The following is a 16,855-nucleotide window of genomic DNA, read 5'->3' as shown; positions in this document are numbered from 1 at the left end:
TCAGCTCTCATGGGAACAATTAAGGAAAAACAGCACCAGTATTAAAAAAAAAAAAAAAAAAAAAAAAAGCCTCATGTACCGCTGTGGAATTAGAACTTTCCTTGTTCATTAGGCGAAGTAACTTCTGACAGAACCACGTTGCTTTATTGAGTCACTGCAGGGAACCACTTATAATTTATGCTGGGCATACTCATGATTATTTCCTACCAAAGAATTCTCGCCACCAAATTCAGAGAAAAAAAAAGAGTTAATTTTTTGTAGACTGAATACTTACAGCCAAAGGCTCTACGTACATCTAGCCCCCTGCAAAACAGTCAGTCTACATTTAATAATTAGTTTTGACTCTACAGAGTTAACCCCTCATTTCACAAAACAGCCTTATCCCATTTTATCAGCCTAATTTCCAAAGTTTTGATTCAAGCTTTCCAGTAATCCAGCAGTTTTATTGCTAATTCTTCCCAAACTGAGGGTATTTTTACTTCCAAAGCCCACTACCTCTTGGAGGTCCTTGAGGACAGCTTGTCTTTGGTAACCAGAGCAAGCAGAGTGACAGCAGTTGCAATTTCTTAGGTTCTTAAACTGACTGAAATAAGCTATTACCAACTCATTAGCTTAGTGACCAGTAGAGACGCGTTTCCTTTAAGGTGGAAGTGTATGCCAGTGTTTCCGAAGTCACTTTATTTAACAGCTAAAATAAATGTAAATGTATTTGATGACATCGGAACACATGAATGCATCCAGAACAGACCTCATGATGCTCTGAAGAAAACTGAAAATGTACTATCAGTGACAAAACTGATGCAAGAAACAGCATACAGTGAAACTACCAAACTGTTTAATACCAAAATATCAAATAGCTGCAAAACTGATAGTAAGATAAACAGAAGAAAACATAGAACAAAACCTGAATGGCAAATGAGAGACCACTCCAGCTAAACATCCCATTGTTCCTGCGTCCGAGTCTTGAGTTACTTCCCACAGGAATATGAACTCATTCTTCATCACAGAGACATCTCTTTCCCCAAATAAAAACCCTACAGAGTACTTTACTTTACCTGTGGAAATCAAGAACTGTTTACTTCTTTGGAGGTTAACAATCTCAATAGTCAAGAGATACAGATGAAGTGTATTACAGAAAACATGTCAAATACCAGTCACCACACCATGAATCAACTTTTTTTTTTTTTTTTTAATGCAAATGGTCTGACGTTAGACTCTAAGATTCTCAGTCAGAAGCAATTCAAAATGACATTTTCAAATGTTTTTCAAATCTCCCAGGACTGTAACATCTGTGTGCGCTCCTGTTGCTATTCTGATCCAAAAAAGGCAAAGAATGCGCTGATTCACCTCAGCAGTGAAATGGAGCATCCTCACTCATAAAAAAATAGCATCAGGAAGCCAAGTCATCTCTAAGTGCATGCAGAAACGTTCAGAGAGTAACAGGCCACATCTTGCTGTCACACAGCCCTTAGCCCGGTGGTTTGTGCACACACTTAAGGATAAAGTGAATCATCCTATAGTTTCAAAAAAAAAGAACTTTTCAGAAAAGCAGAAGTGGAATTGCTTTTTCCACTTCATATCACACTGCAATCTTTCCAGTTGCCTTCCATACATTCACATTACTTCTATTTGGAGTCAAATTCATAGTTCAGTATGGCCTTCCTGTTGTTTTGAAATAGATCTGCACTGCTATCGCTTGCAATTTCATGATCAGCTGTTTCAACAAGATAGTTCTGTTGTATGGGGATAGCTTAGGAAGGGAGATGCAGAACTGCCCCTCAGTCACCTGCAGAAATATGAAAGCTTGTTGCACCTGGCATTTTCTAAACAGACATAGTATCCTGATATCATGTGCTTTACTTCAAGACTAATTTTGAAAAAGAGTAAGTCAAAAGTGGTGTTCTTTTTTTTTTTTTTTTAATATATATATATATATATATATATTATTTTTTTAATCCAGTCAGATGGTCCTTTTCCAATTAGGATAACCACATGACTTCAAATTCCCAAGTCTCAATATAGACCTCCCAAGACTCTTACCAAGGGGAATTCATGCTCTTTAATGACTTTGTAATTCTCATGGGCAATTAATAGAACTGAATGTGAAGAGTCACCAAATGTTGCCTGGAAGCTTTGCTTCCAGATATTTGTAAAAGTTTTTCATTCTACAGAATTACATAGATACTGCTTAGCACCAAGACTCAGCGCTTAGCACCAAGACACAGCAAGCAAGTAACAAGCCAATCCTGAATTCCTCACTCTGTTTATCACCAAAACGAATCCAAATTTTAACTATTAACTATTAATTAACTATTAATATTGACTACCAACTCTTAATTAACCAAGTCATTACTGATTTCATTGCAAATATTGTTGAAGGAAACAAAATGTTATCTTGTTCCTATATTAGCAATAAGCAAAGCAGTCAGTTTACTGTTATGGGAACTTAGTGTCTTGCTGGCACCAATGCTGGTGTGGTACTCTACAAGGGAGTATTTTGTAGACATGCAAACAAACAAACAAACCTGTAGCACCATGCTGAAAAATCTCAGCTCCAGTTAAAAAGGTGAAAAGTTTGCACATACATGATCAGAATAGAAATATAGTTGGTTAGTTATCTTCTCTTCTGCTTTGAATTTTAGTGATTTACGAAGATAAAAAGAATGCTGCAGTACAGTTATTACAAAGCGAAGACGTACCTCTGGGCATGGAGGGTATTATGCCAACTCCTGGTAGGACCTGCAGGCATATCATTATTTCATATTCATACTTCACAGAAATGACAGTATTTGAGACAAAACACCTCTGTGCAAGAGTCCATGTCATTACACGCAGCTTAGCCTGGACAGAGGTATTCTAAGTCAATACCCAGCACCATTTTGTCATGCATTATCTATGAGGATGAATATCTTTCCAGAACTACTAGGGCCTTGGTACCACCCATGGAAAAATACCAGCTTTGTATTAGATAATTTCTTATCTACATCAGACCTTTGCATTAAGGGATTTTGTGGCCCACTCAGTCTTAAGCCCGAAATCATTTAAATTTGCTGTGGAAAGCAGCAATGGAGTGAGCACTGAGTAACGAAAGAAAGCTTCACCTTCTCTTTGGTGGTCAGTGTCTCAGTTTGCTTCCTCACATAGAAGAACATTGATCACCAAATCTGCCCTTGAAAATGGTATTTTTGTGGAGGAAATGAACTGGCTTGAACTCTGACTTACAACGACATTGATCCCTTCTTCTCATAAAGCACCAGAAGTTCCAGAAGCCATTTCAAATACTGAGTCGGGACCTGTTGGGCCCCTCAGCGCAGCGGCCACCATGCTGCTGAGGTGGCTGGAGCCAGCTCAGCAAGATGGCGGGGCCCAGCCTGGCTCTGGCCTGGCGCTGTGAGGCAGCGGCTGGGGAGATAACACCCTTATCTCCTCACAACTGCCTCATGCTCATTACACAGAAAGTTAACAGCTTGTTTGCATCAAATTGAAATTTGGAAGAACAAGAATAAATCTGTATCTTAATCTAGCAATGAGAGTCTCTTTTGGGAGCCTTAGTATGCCACTTGGTAATATAATGAGCTACAACTCAAAGTGTTAAGTCAGAGAGGAGTTGAAGCAGAAGCAAAAATTTATAAGGAACGTTTAAAAAAGAATCCAAAACCAAGGAAACAATTTTGTCTTTGAGATGCTTTGACACTAAAATGTCATTAATTACTTCACCAGTTACAGACAACGACTGCAAAACTGCTAATAAAATTAAACCTTGTGGCTCTGTAATATTCATTTACTTATTTTGACACAAAGGAAAGTAAAGGCTGAAGGCACACAGGAGCTGGGGAAACAAGGAATATCTAATATGATAATTAAATACTAACACCTCTACATTAAAATAATTACTGAAGTCTGTTGCTCTCTTATACGTACATATTAAGACAAAATTTGTAGGTGATTCAATGCTTTGGCCGAGTATCTCAAAGGCTGTGAGCTATTCATCTGTGTGTGGTCCATTTGTGAGTAATAAAGCAACTACCTTGCCATCTTTCCTCTCTTGCAGGGGACAAAAGAACTTAATCCTCTCACTTCACTGAGGCATTTATTTCATTTGCATTGCAAATATTTATAAGAGAACACCAGTAACATACCTGCACCCTGCAGTCAAAAACACCTCCTGACTGAAGAAGGCAGATATGAATGGTAGAAGCTACATCTTTACCATTTCTTTATGCCCAAGAAAAGGAAAACAACCAGAGAAGCTGAACATGGGATATGCCATCAACAGTACACCTTTTAAGAAAAAGGTTCATTTTTACAATGTCACTTAATGAGTGATGCATTATCACAACAAAGGCAAAGTTGACAATGTACACACTTTTAAGCTAGGTCTCTGTTGTGCACAGACCATGAAGACAAAGACTTATTTAAGTCCTATAGACCGATTAGTTCTGATGTAGCAGCGCAAAATCAGAAAACAAAACTTTGCATCAGATATTTTTCCCGGTGAATAGAGATTTTTGAAAATACTGTTTAACAAAGGTAACAAAGGTACGATTTATGGTGGTTTTTATGACTGAACACTGTGCATCAAGAATGTTTCTGACACTGGAAAATGACCAGACCCAAGAGAACAGCTCAACAGAGACAGTTTTCAATGATTATGAAGTTTCAGAATTCCAAGAACGTACTCAGCAACTGACCAATGTGACCAAAGAACTGATGTCTCATATCATCAGAGTTGTCGAGAAGTCTTCTATATGACTATGTCTTATTAAACTTGGGCACATCTTCCCCCCAAAAAAGCTATATAAGCTTGTCAGCTCTACAAAGCCACCAAAGACCTCGTGGCACTTTTTGCAAGAATGGTGGTTTGGCACAGTATCCTGGTGAGATCTTCCTTTGGTAGCTTGATGGGGCACAACGGAACTGAAATCCACCCTTTTGCTGACACTGCTGAGGCAGTAATATTGCTTTATGCAGCAAACAGGGAAGGTGACAGTAAAAGACAAAGTAGCAATGATTCATGTGCTGTGGGCATAATGAGAAATGTGTTTTCAGAAAGAATCCAAAAGGTGAAATTCATCTCTAGGCAAGGGGCCAGCACAAAGCAAAGGACCTCAAAACTAGCTCAGAGTGGTGCTTAAGTAATTGACAGGCTCCATGCCAGTCTTGTAAGTAAAGGTGAATTTCTACCTCCAACCACGGGAGAGCCAATTGTAAACAGAAGAGAACCAACAGGTCAGCAACAGCATGTGCAGCAAAGCAAAGGAGCAGCAGGTTGCAAGAAGACTAGATTAGGTCAGAAGGGAAGGATCATAGTACAGAGGTCAGAGTATTTTGTTGCCTGGCAATTCACGAGCCAACAGAGAAACTGTAAAAGAGACAATGCACTGGCATTTGTGTTTTAGGGATATAGCCTTTTGTACAGATGAGCTGGTTCACATTTCAAAACCTCTAAGAGACCTTAGATCCCCTTATGTCACCAGATGTCTTTGCACAGGTTATCACATGTTTTTTGCTTCACCAGCAGAGACCAGTGGCTTTATTATTGAGAATTAATAAACCAACAGATAAAAGAGCTACAGAAAGAGAACACGTAGCATGCAACCATGCTGCTAAAGCTGGCATTAGGAGAAAGCACTTGCCTGGAAAACCCTGCGTAACAGTCTTCAGAAAGAAAGTGGTGTTACTTCCCATGGCAGAAAGGCACATCCTGCACAGTGCAGTCTACTGCAGAGCTTAATGGTGCAAATACAACTGCCCCAAAGATCCACAAGTCAATGATTACCATATTTAAGTGGTAGATAGCCTTGCCCCACACCTAAGAGACACAGACAAGTTGCTGCTAGTGTATCTAGAGTTCAGGGGAGCAATGGAGTCACAGCATCCCTGCAATTCCATGACAACTTCCCAGCCACTGTATAAATCAAGTCATTGTAGAGTTTGACAGTGAGTTGCACCAACTCGCTGAACATCATCTTTAAACCGGATTCTGTACTCCCAAGCAATATATTCTTCACATGAAAAAAATAAATAAATTGTAATACAGTATTACTGAGAGCAAGACCTTGAAAACCAGTGTGGCAAATTGGCTTGGTTAGAAAGGAATAACCAAAGCAAAAAATACAGAAGGTAGGTACACTGTTGAACATGAACAAGGGAGTACCTCATGAAAGCAAGTCTCAAGTCCAGCCAATAAGCAACACTTCCCACTTGAGATGGCAAAAATCTTCTCAAATCTGGGATCTTAACTATCCAGAAATGGACAAATGAACCCATCTTGAATGATTCTGTTATTTAAAAATCACCAAAATGCAGTTTCCCTTCTAAAAATACTTTCTTATATACATTCAAGCATCTGACATGTGTATTCATGATATAAAATCTCTTATCCAGCTGTCCAAAATGTCCATCACTTAAGCATTAGTTCAGGTTTTAAAGTCAAAATTAGTATTTCAAATGTGTTGCTATACTGGTGGCATATTCCATTCCTCAAAACAGGAGTGTTAGCAATAATTACTCTTCCTCCTACTCTCACAGTTAGTGAGTGTGTTGCTCTGATGGGATTATGCTTTTTCTCTAGCTTCCTAAAGAAGCAAGTAAGTGTTTCATCGCAATTGTTCCCTTAACAAAGACAAGATACACACACACAAAGAAAAAAACAACAAAAAACCACAAAGGATTATCCAACTTAGTAATGAAAGCTTTGAAAGAAGCTCTCCTCCAGATTCCAGGGTCAGGATTTTATTCCTTTCAAACTCAGATTTCCCTCCTAAGTGGGCTCAGTAAACTATTCAGTGTTTGATGAACAGTAAAAATACTGTATTTTCTTTTAGTTACACAATATTACTGGGGAGATGATGCAATTACAAATATAAATACAGTCATAATTTTGTTAATTTACCTGCATTCCCATGTGGAAGACTTGAGCATATGAAGTAGAACACTGGAACAATGACTATAGCATAAAATGATGTGATTCATTTACAATACTGTGTAAAAACAAATAATTAAATGTGTACACAGTTACATAGTGAACAAGTTTACTGTAAAAATTAAAACATGTTGAAAGTTAAAATTATAGCAAAATCACAAAACCCATCTTTGTTAAGACTAGTTTGTTTAAATACTGGTATATTTCATTCACACAGCCATGCTGTGCTGGCAATCCCTCCTCAAACTGAGTGATATTCTGAACAGGGAGGACGACATCCACACTGTGGATGTGGATGACAATTGTCATCTCAGCCTTTAGACCCAGCTCACAATGCTCGTAATGAAGCATGCATTTTCTGTATTCTTTTCAGTCTTTAGAAATACTGGTATTCAGAGTTTTCCCAAGGACAGACACTTTCTTTGTACTGTGTAAGGAAGTTTCTGAATTGTTATCGTAAGACTTTAGTTTAGCTAGAAGGTTCAAAAAGTATTTTCTTTGTTTGTCTACTTCGAAGCTGAGAAATATCAAAATAGTAATTTTATCCATTCTCACCTCCAAAGGTAAGGAAAAAGAACAAACCAAAAGAGGTTGCCAGAAGAAAATCAGTAATTCTGAAACCGTAAGGGACACAAGATCGTTCTCCCAAAAGAAATTAAGCACTCCAATACTTTCAAGAGAGATCCAGTCTATGGCCACCAAAAAAAAAAATAATAAATCAATCACTGAAACATCTTTTAGTTTTAAATTAAAACTTTTCTTATACAATCTACCATTTCTCACATTTCAACACATTTGCAAAATATTTAAAATAAGATAAAGCTCTATGAGGCTGAAAAGCAAAACAAGACTAAGGTTGCTTTACCTACAGGATTCCCTACTTGCCAATTATATTATTCTGAAGAGTATGAAACTTTAATCTCATTGATTTAAAACAAACCGTACTGTTGCGCAAAATTCTAGTGTGAGCTTGAGCTGAAAAACATTACTCCATGTATTACTACGTATTTGCCAACAAGCTAGAAATATCATATGCAATACAGGCACAGGGAAAAGAAAATTATATTTTTCTTATTCCACTGCACCATGGCCACTCTTCTTTTCAAACACATGTAGAATAACTTGACTTTGAGTAGGGACGTCTTCCGCATTGAGCAAAACATCCTAACAAGTCAGAAACCAACCACAGAGCATGGAGCGTTCAGCACGGTGGCAACATTCACTTAACGGTTTGTCATTAAAACTGTTTTCCTATTTCACGCTACGCTCACAGGAAAAATCACAGAGCATGTTAATGGATGAAGTACGCACAGAACAGGAACATTCAAGGAGAGAGGGAGAGGTTGTGCATTATGTCTGGTTCTGCTCTATTTGGAGAACAGGTGCACACTCTGCATCTCGGGCTGACCACTGGTAAGGGGCTGACAACAGCTGATGTCTCCTCCCTGCACAGGGCATCATCAGCCCTGCTGGCATTGAGTTGACTCACCTGGAACAGCCTCAGGAATTACAACTGTAAAAATTAAGGTTCTCTACCCCCTGCACTCTCCATACTTTTGCTTACAAAACATCAGAAACATTTAGAACACACTCTCTTGTGTTAATTTTTGTCCAAAATGAATAGATGAAATTACATTAATACACCGAGACCACACATTCCCCTAAAATACATCTCTAAGAATTACGAAAATATCACTTGATTTGCACAAAAGCTCTGAGAACTAGCAACATTGCAAAAATAGTTTGAACCACAAACCCATATAACTGCCCAGGATGAAGTTAACAGACCTATGCCAGGGCATTTAGAGGCTGTCAATACCCTTCTCTATTTTAAATCACCAAAAACACAGCATTGATAGGAAACTCCATGGAAACTTCTTTCCACAGCGTACCAGACAAAGAATGAGCAAAACCACAGCATTTTTAAAATCACTAATAGATTTTTATTAAAAAGCATCTTCTACCAGAGGCATTTAAATAAGGATAGTGCAGAAATTGACCTGAACACTTTGGTAAACTTTTCTGCCACTTTAATGCCTATAACGAAAATAATAAAGTGAACTAGACATGTTGGTATACCCATGTGTTTTGTTTTTTTTTTTTGTTCCGTTAAATATTGATGAGCACTTATATTCCTTATAAGTGCCAATGGCAGCTCATTTTATGAATGCAAATTAAATTTTAATTTTGTTCTTGATGAATGTAAGTTTTATGCCTGTGTTCTACATTATACCTATACAAGACTTGAAACAAATCCATAATGTGTTATGAAAGCATAATAATGCAAGTGCCTACCTTTTTCAGGAACCGTACTCCATAGGTAAATATATAAAGGTAAAATGTAAATCTCCACCTGCAAAAGGTACAACAGATTAACTCTAGGATACCAGGTTTATACACTTCATAGCTCAACACATTTCTTATAGTACTGCCAACACAACATAACCCATGTCACGTTAACAGAATCTGAAGCAAGGTTTTGGTCTGGTTTTCTAAGACTTTTGTTATCAAGCATTGTGTTCATCTGCTGCCTTTCCCCCCACTTCCCACATGTTGCAAAGAAATTCACTTGTTATTAGATACTGGAAAGTCCACCAAGCTTAGGAAAAAACAAAAGAATTAAGGATAGTCATCACCACTTCTAAGTGGCAAAAACTTCAATCCCTTTACTAAGTGGAGAATTCTAATATGAAAGAGATTCTTAAGAAACCATGTTTCACTAATTATACCCTGATAACACTTTCTTTTGAAAATTGCACTCCAATTCAGGGAAGCACTTCTGCACGTGATTTCAATGTATTGAAATAAGCAGTAATTCAGTACTTGTTTAAATTACACATCTGTGCCATGCTTCCCAGCTCCCTGCTTACTCTGTCTTCATGTTTCAGAGGTTCTTATGGTTATACCTGCTTACTGGGGCTTCATTTTGATGCCGTCTTACATGGGAAGGCAGTGTTAAAATTAAGCCATTTGTGTAGAAAGAAGTTAGATTTTCACTTTAAAAATGTAACACGTAGGATTGCTGTCACTTCTAATACTTAGGAGTTATTGAGCAATCAGAAAAAAGAAAGACACTTACTGCAATGCTTCTACAGGACCTGACTTCATTATTAGGACAACCATAACAAGAAATTTTATTAACCTTTCAACAGGTAACATTAAGAGTGCTGAACACCAAATATGGTCTTCAGTAATGAAAAATATCACCCACAGATAGCCAGTTTTGCAGAGCACATTTCCGCACTTCACTCTTAGTTCTAGTAAGTGTATTTGCATCAGACAGACATGCTGGATGCAAGTAGATATCCATAACTTATGTCTGCTTCTAAAGAGTTTCCTAACCACACATTTCCTGGAGAGTTTTATATTCCATATTTTCCCAAGCATACATGAAATAATTTCTGGGCTTCTAGGTGTTCTTTTCAGAGGCTAACTAGAAGCCAAAAGCAAGGTGACACAGAAAATGAGACAGAAGCCAGCAGGAGATCAAATCATCAAATCCAACCTTACAAAATGATCATCTCCAGGTCTTTCTTCCTTTTGCAATAAAAGAAGACATAGAAAGTATCTTCCTATCTTCTGGACCCATTACTGGCTTAAGAAAAAAGGGTCAATAGACGCATAACAAAATAAAATCAAAATTTTATGCAGTGCAAATTCTTACACGAATCCCTGTTTTTTCCAAGGGTTGAAGTGACTACACAAACATGCTTGAGATAAACACCAGTGACTTACTATTCATAACATTTACAACAGGATGAGATTTAGCTTCATTAGTGAGGCAATACTGCTGCATGAATCATCTTCAATTACGCATTTTACAGCGCAACTTTCTGTTCACTGGCAAAACTATTAGCTTACAGTTAATTGCCACTGAAGTGTGCACAAAAAACTATTGGAAGGGTGTCAACGCTTCTATGTGTAAGAAGGTCAACCCAAACCTTACTCTTCAGAGCTACTTTTACAAGTATTTAGAAGGAAAGCTGTGTCAGACATAAATAACCTTATGATACGCTGAGTACAGGACAGTGTAAGAACATCAGTAAGATTTAAACTGCGATACCTAAGCTGAACAGAAACTGTGTCGTACCCTGTAACCTCCAGAGCACTGCAGAGATTATTTATTTATTTGGTATTATATAAACACCAATCCCTTCAGTAACACCAGCAACACAGCTCACAGCTTACATGCTGGCACTTTTGTTAAGATACTGCAAAAAAAGAGTACTTAGGTGGGTGGGGGGTAGGAGAGTAGTTGTGCTGGTAAAAACCTTCAGGCCACGCCATGCGGAAGAAACAGCAAGAAAAGCAATATGAAGCAAGGTTTTATTTGGATAGTAGTTTTCTTATTAGGCTACTCCTATGGCTAGGAAACCTGCTGTTTAACTTCAAAGCCATCTACCTCCTCTACTGAAAGCTTCAAGACTGTCATTGAAAAAAATATACATATTAGAAGGGAAAAACTGTCTATCCTCATCTCACTGTTGAGCACTCTCAGTGTTCTTATTTTACTCATAATTATGAGCAGTTGTTATAGATCCCTCAAAGTTGTTTTTTTTTTTTTTTCTTTTTCTGTTGTTACATTAAAAATCTCCTCAATATCCCCTTTATTTCACACTTCTCTGAGCAAAATTTGTAACATATTTGAGGACATTTGTAAATTGCTGTTGAGAAATGCAAAGGCATTCTGAAGTATTTGAAATATGGTGCTGGTTAAGATTTACATGGTGGAGCTCAGGGATTTTCCAGCCTGTGTGTTTCTCTGAAAGCCTCCCACTGCAGCATTTGCTGCAGCTGGCACCTCAGTGGAAGGAAGCAGCTCTTTTCCGAAATGTGCAAATTCACAAATACTAATTTCCCAAGCCTAACATTCCACCCTCACCCCAAACTACTGCCACAGCCACAGATCTGTGCCGAAACCATGGACTAACCCACAGGAGAATTCCTGGAGCTTTTGGAAAAAACTCAGAGCCAAAAGCCACCAGATACTAGTTGTACCTGCCAAAGGCTATCAACTTGCTCCAAGCATTCAAGTGCTCCACAGGTGATATACAGATACAGGCATACGATAATAGATGCTGTTAGTATTTAATCTTTTTGCCAACCCTCCCAAACAAGTCTATTTGGGTTGAGCATCAGAAGGCAAAGAAAAGCTCAGGACTGGATGACAGACAAAGCTGGTTGATCTTCTAAATAAATAAATAAATAAGTATAAAGGTAACATGCTCACTCCTGAGGAACAACATTCACAAAAGCTATTCAATAATCTTCTGAGTTGGTCAAACTGCCATCAGAATTGGTCCCCTGCATCTTGCAGTTGCAGTGCGGTGAAGGACTTTCCATTGCTCTGTGTCAGGCAACCGGATACCTTTTCTGTAGGCTTCAGAGGGAAATTCTGCCTGGCTCAATACCCACACAGGAGTCTAAATAGTTTAACACATTGTTTTACCAGGACCTGAAGTTGGTATGATGCAGCAATTAACAGTAAAACATCCACTGGCCAAGGTCAAATGGATAACTATGTCCTTGTTTCAGCTGGGACAGACTTAATTTTCTTCCTAGTGGTTGGTATGGTGCCATGTTTTGGATTTAGAGTGAAAATACTGTCAATAACATGCTGACATTTTAGTTGTCGCAGAGTAGTGCTCACACAGAGCCAAGGACTCAGCTTCTCATGGTGCCCTGCCAGTGAGAGGGCTGGGGGTGCCCCAGGTGCTGAGAGGGAGACAGCCAGGACAGGTGGCCCAGACTGGCCAAAAGGGACGTCCCACACCCCGTAGCATCATGCTGAACAATAAAACGGGGGAGAGTTGGCTGGTGGGGCTGCTGTTGCTCTGGGATGGGATGGGTGTTGGTTGGCTAGAGGTGAGTAATCACATTGTGCACCACCTTGTTTTGTGTATTCCCCCCCCCCCCCCTTTTCTTTCCTATTAAACTATCTGTATCTCAGCCCACAAGTTTTCTCCCAGTGCCCTATCCCATCCCACTGTGGGGGGAGTGAACAAACAGCTGTGTGGTGCTTAACTGCCTGTTGGGTTAAACCACAAGAGAGTACAAGAAGGTTTGGGAGAAAATTAATTTTAAGTTATTAAAACATTTCTTATTATACATTGAGTAAGTATATCTGGTCTAACTAGCTAAGTAACTATATTCAACACTTTAGTAAATGTCGCACATTAACTACTACTTACTGTGCTAACACCAATGGTCTTAGCAACTGGAGATATTTCACTTGTAACTGTCTTTTTAAACAAAAAAAACAGATCCTTGTTATCTACAAATTAACATATATTGAGACCTATAAAATCTACATTAAATTAAATCAACATTTAAGGCCATTTACAGAGTGAGTGATGTTAATGAAGCATAATAGTCTAAAAACATATACATACAACAAATGGACAGAAATGAGGGATGTTATTTCCATCAGCTTCAGCTATAGAGTCAGAAAAGATAAGAATGGATCTGGAGATGTTGGCTGCACACTATCGGGAATTTAACTGTAGATATATCACAAATTCTTTGCACAAGGTCACACACAGATCACTCTGCCTCTGAAATACACTGTGAATTGAATGATCACATGTTTCTCTGCCTACTTTCCTACCTCAGTGCAGAGAGCCAACAATCTAAAACTATGCCAATATTTTATTGGCATATGAGCGGTCCTCACTCCCCCCAACCTCTCCTTTTGCTCACTAGCTCAACAGTAAGAACATCTGCCAGATGTGGGAAAACATAGGTTCAGTTTTCTCATGTTACATCTTGCATGCCCCTGATGGGTTGTTAGCCCCAAAACTATCATGTGTAGGACCATCTCTTCTTGTGAAGCTGCTTTATGTAGCAAAAAAAAAAAAAAAAAAAAAAAAAAATCTATAACTTGGGAGGAAGACAAGAAGAAATGGACTGGAACTATGTCATGAAGCTGTACAAATCCCTCAAAACTCATACATAGAAGTCCAGGAAATAAAAGATAAATATATCTCATGCAAAGAAGATTTGTCCAAGGTTGATCGGACAAGGTTCAACTCCAAATTCAATTATTTTCCAACAAGTACTCTATCTAAATCTATAATTCGCAGTCTACAGTACATCTATCTTTATCCCTCCGTTTTGGTCTCAGTGCAGTCTACTGATGAATAAATGATACAGTGGAGGGAAACAGGAGTAGGAATCATGTCCACATGGCAATACATCTGAGTGTCCAAAACACCTTAGCATTTTGGGAATTTAGGCAAAATATTCTGTATGCACAGCATACTATAGAAGAAAATGACATCTTTAGTGTGAGATTATCAAGTCTCATTCCCAACTGAATTCACAAAGTGGTAGCTGATTAAGAGAGATCTTTAATTTATCCTAAGTAATAATGCCAACACTCAAGGTTGGAAAATGCCCTTAGCCTAACCACTGTCCAATTAATCATGGACTACAGGGAAGGGAAAATCTCTGGTCAGTAGCATAAACCCTCTTTAGGACCCTTTCTGATAACTCTCTTAGGGTCCTGAGTCATCCACAGCTCAAGCGTTAGCTCTGCAGGCCACTGGGGATGGTTGCTGTTAGGGTCATAGCTATTTCTCTGCAATAGGGAAAGTATCAAACTGTTCTACATCAGCAACAGCAGAGCCCAACTGACTAGGAAAAGCAACACAAGGTTTGTATTAAGATACCTTTTGTTCCCCTTCCTCCCCAGCAATATTCTCTGGCCCATTTACACAACACAATGGAGGCCACTAGGTGAAGCACTCCATTCCGGGTGACTGCTGCATCAATTCACATTTAACTGAAAGAAGAGGACAGCTGAAGCTGCTCTGTTTTGTGAGAATTTGCTCTGTCCCTCAGATGTGAACACACCTCCAGTCAGTTGTGCAGACAGACGGATTCTGAATGACCCAAATACACTCAATTTGTATGGCCTGAAAGGCTTCTTAGGTTAATTTAAATCCAGCAAACCCAGATGAATGCATACAAGGACCCAATGTTCTGGAAGACTTGATCTGTCTGCTCAAAATAAGGTTTACAAGGTTCACTTCGTCCTGCACTAACATGCCTACAAGACCTCCTGATTGAACCAGGCTTGTGTCTGGTCTGCTTGAGCCCAACATGAGTGAGATCAACTCTACATATGAGCCTTTAGGGTAATCCTTTCAGGTTGGGCTGTGCTTATCAGGGCAGTTGTTATGTTTCAAAAATGGATGTGACACACTGCAACAAAGAATCACAGTAAAGCATAGTAAGATTTTTTTTCTTTTCAAATGTAGTCTTAAAACAGATGCTCTAAAGCACCTGGAGAGTACAGCAACAGATCTGACTGTTCTTGTTCAACACGTAAGTGCTTCCTGATCCAAAGTACAGACAGTTTCAAAACCTCTCAACCCTTTTAACTTTGAGCCACTAATAAAATTTTAAAGATGCTTCAGCATGATACAGAACGCTATGGAGATGGAAAAGTTGAAGAGCATCTGCCAATTAATCTGGTATACCCGATCATGCTCAATTCAGCAAAAACTATTTAAGTGTACATCTAACTAAGCACTTTGCAGACTCCGGGAATACTTCTGAAGAGGTTTCCTTCAACACCCTGCTGAATTGTGCCCTTAAAATTTTGCTCCAAAAAGTGAGATTGAACTTTAGCTAATAAAAATTAATTGTTAGAGCAATTAACTGAAACAACTTACCCCCCCCACCCAATACATCAGGTTCATCTTCCCAATGACCTGCTGTCTAATGCAGTGAGCTCAGCATGGCTGCTCTCCCAGGAAAAAGACCTTACATTGCCAACTGCAGATTAAACAACCCCTCATACCTTCTTCCCCTCCCCCAGATTTGTAGTTGTCACTTACAGAGACACTTTTGCCACTGTTTTGCTGCTGTTAGGGCTGCAGACAGTAACATAAGAATGTCATGCTTCAAACGGTTCACATTAGACAGTGCTAAAACCGTCATATTTAGCAATTATCCATGGGCTCTTCAGATTGGCAGTAGTCAGTTCAACTGGCTTTCCAGCTCTGAAAGCCATTTTCATGTGACAATTCAACTGGTACTGTATGTCACTCTACTTTGGGCAACATTTTTTTTTGGCCTTCCTTGATCAAAGCCCTAATGCATACTAGCAATAAGCACTGGTATCCTGCAGACCCATTAGGGAATTGTGGTGGATGGTTACTAACACTTCGCAGTCTATGACACTATCTAGAAGAATAATGCAATGAATTGCCACCTTCATTTGAGACATCAGCTTTTCAAAGAATGTAGAAAATCAGAGTCCCAACTTTCTTCCACACAGAAGGCAAAAAACAGCAGGTGAAAGAGGCTGATAATCCTCGTGGCACACTCTGAGCATTCTGCCTGGTACGCATGGGCACATGTTTTCACATGCAAGTTTTCAGAGGTATCTCCTGAAGAACTTCTATTCCTAGTTCCAATCTCAATTTCCTTCATCTACTAAAGTTATTTAAAATAAACTGACAGCTTTATTAAATCCCTTCTGCATGTACTTCAGATCACGACAAACATATACACAAAACCCAACACAAAGCATATCAGAAACACAATTAGAACGTAGGACAGCCTCATGGAGTGCTTCCCATCGGTTTAGAAACCAGGCAGAAGCAGAACACTGCTTCAGTTTGTACCTTCCACAAAATCCATACTTACAGAAAGCTCTGTGACAGCATGTTTGATGGCAATAGACCTGCTGTTACAATATTCTTCCCCCCAAGATTTCTTTAATGATAATTTGCTGCATTTTTTACAGCCTGACAGATGCAACAAGAATTATATACTGTTAATTTAAAAATAAATAAAGATCTTCTTCTTGCCCTTCTTGGCATGGTAGTGCTGTTGAGCTGCATTGGAGCAATGAAGCAAAAGGTAAGCTCTATGGTTAAGTTATTTGAGGAAGGAATCTGTTATAGACAGTTCCTTACA

The 16,855-nt window shown here is 38.8% G+C and overlaps 1 protein-coding gene across 2 annotated transcripts in view; it reads right to left on the bottom strand.

The window, feature by feature from the left end:
• CERS6 (ceramide synthase 6) overlaps positions 1–16,855 on the bottom strand; it is a 120,525-nt gene that overhangs the window by 52,476 nt on the left and 51,194 nt on the right. For both annotated transcript variants that reach the window (XM_068686769.1, XM_068686770.1), the window contains exon 4: positions 9,221–9,278. In XM_068686769.1, coding sequence (XP_068542870.1) covers positions 9,221–9,278 — 58 coding nt within the window. The remainder of the gene's footprint in view (positions 1–9,220; positions 9,279–16,855) is intronic.

This window comes from Anas acuta, chromosome 6 (genome assembly GCF_963932015.1).
Source record: "Anas acuta chromosome 6, bAnaAcu1.1, whole genome shotgun sequence".
NCBI lineage: Eukaryota > Metazoa > Chordata > Aves > Anseriformes > Anatidae > Anas > Anas acuta.
The sequence above is the reverse complement of the archived record's forward strand: the minus strand, read 5'-3'. Positions and strand labels throughout refer to the sequence as shown.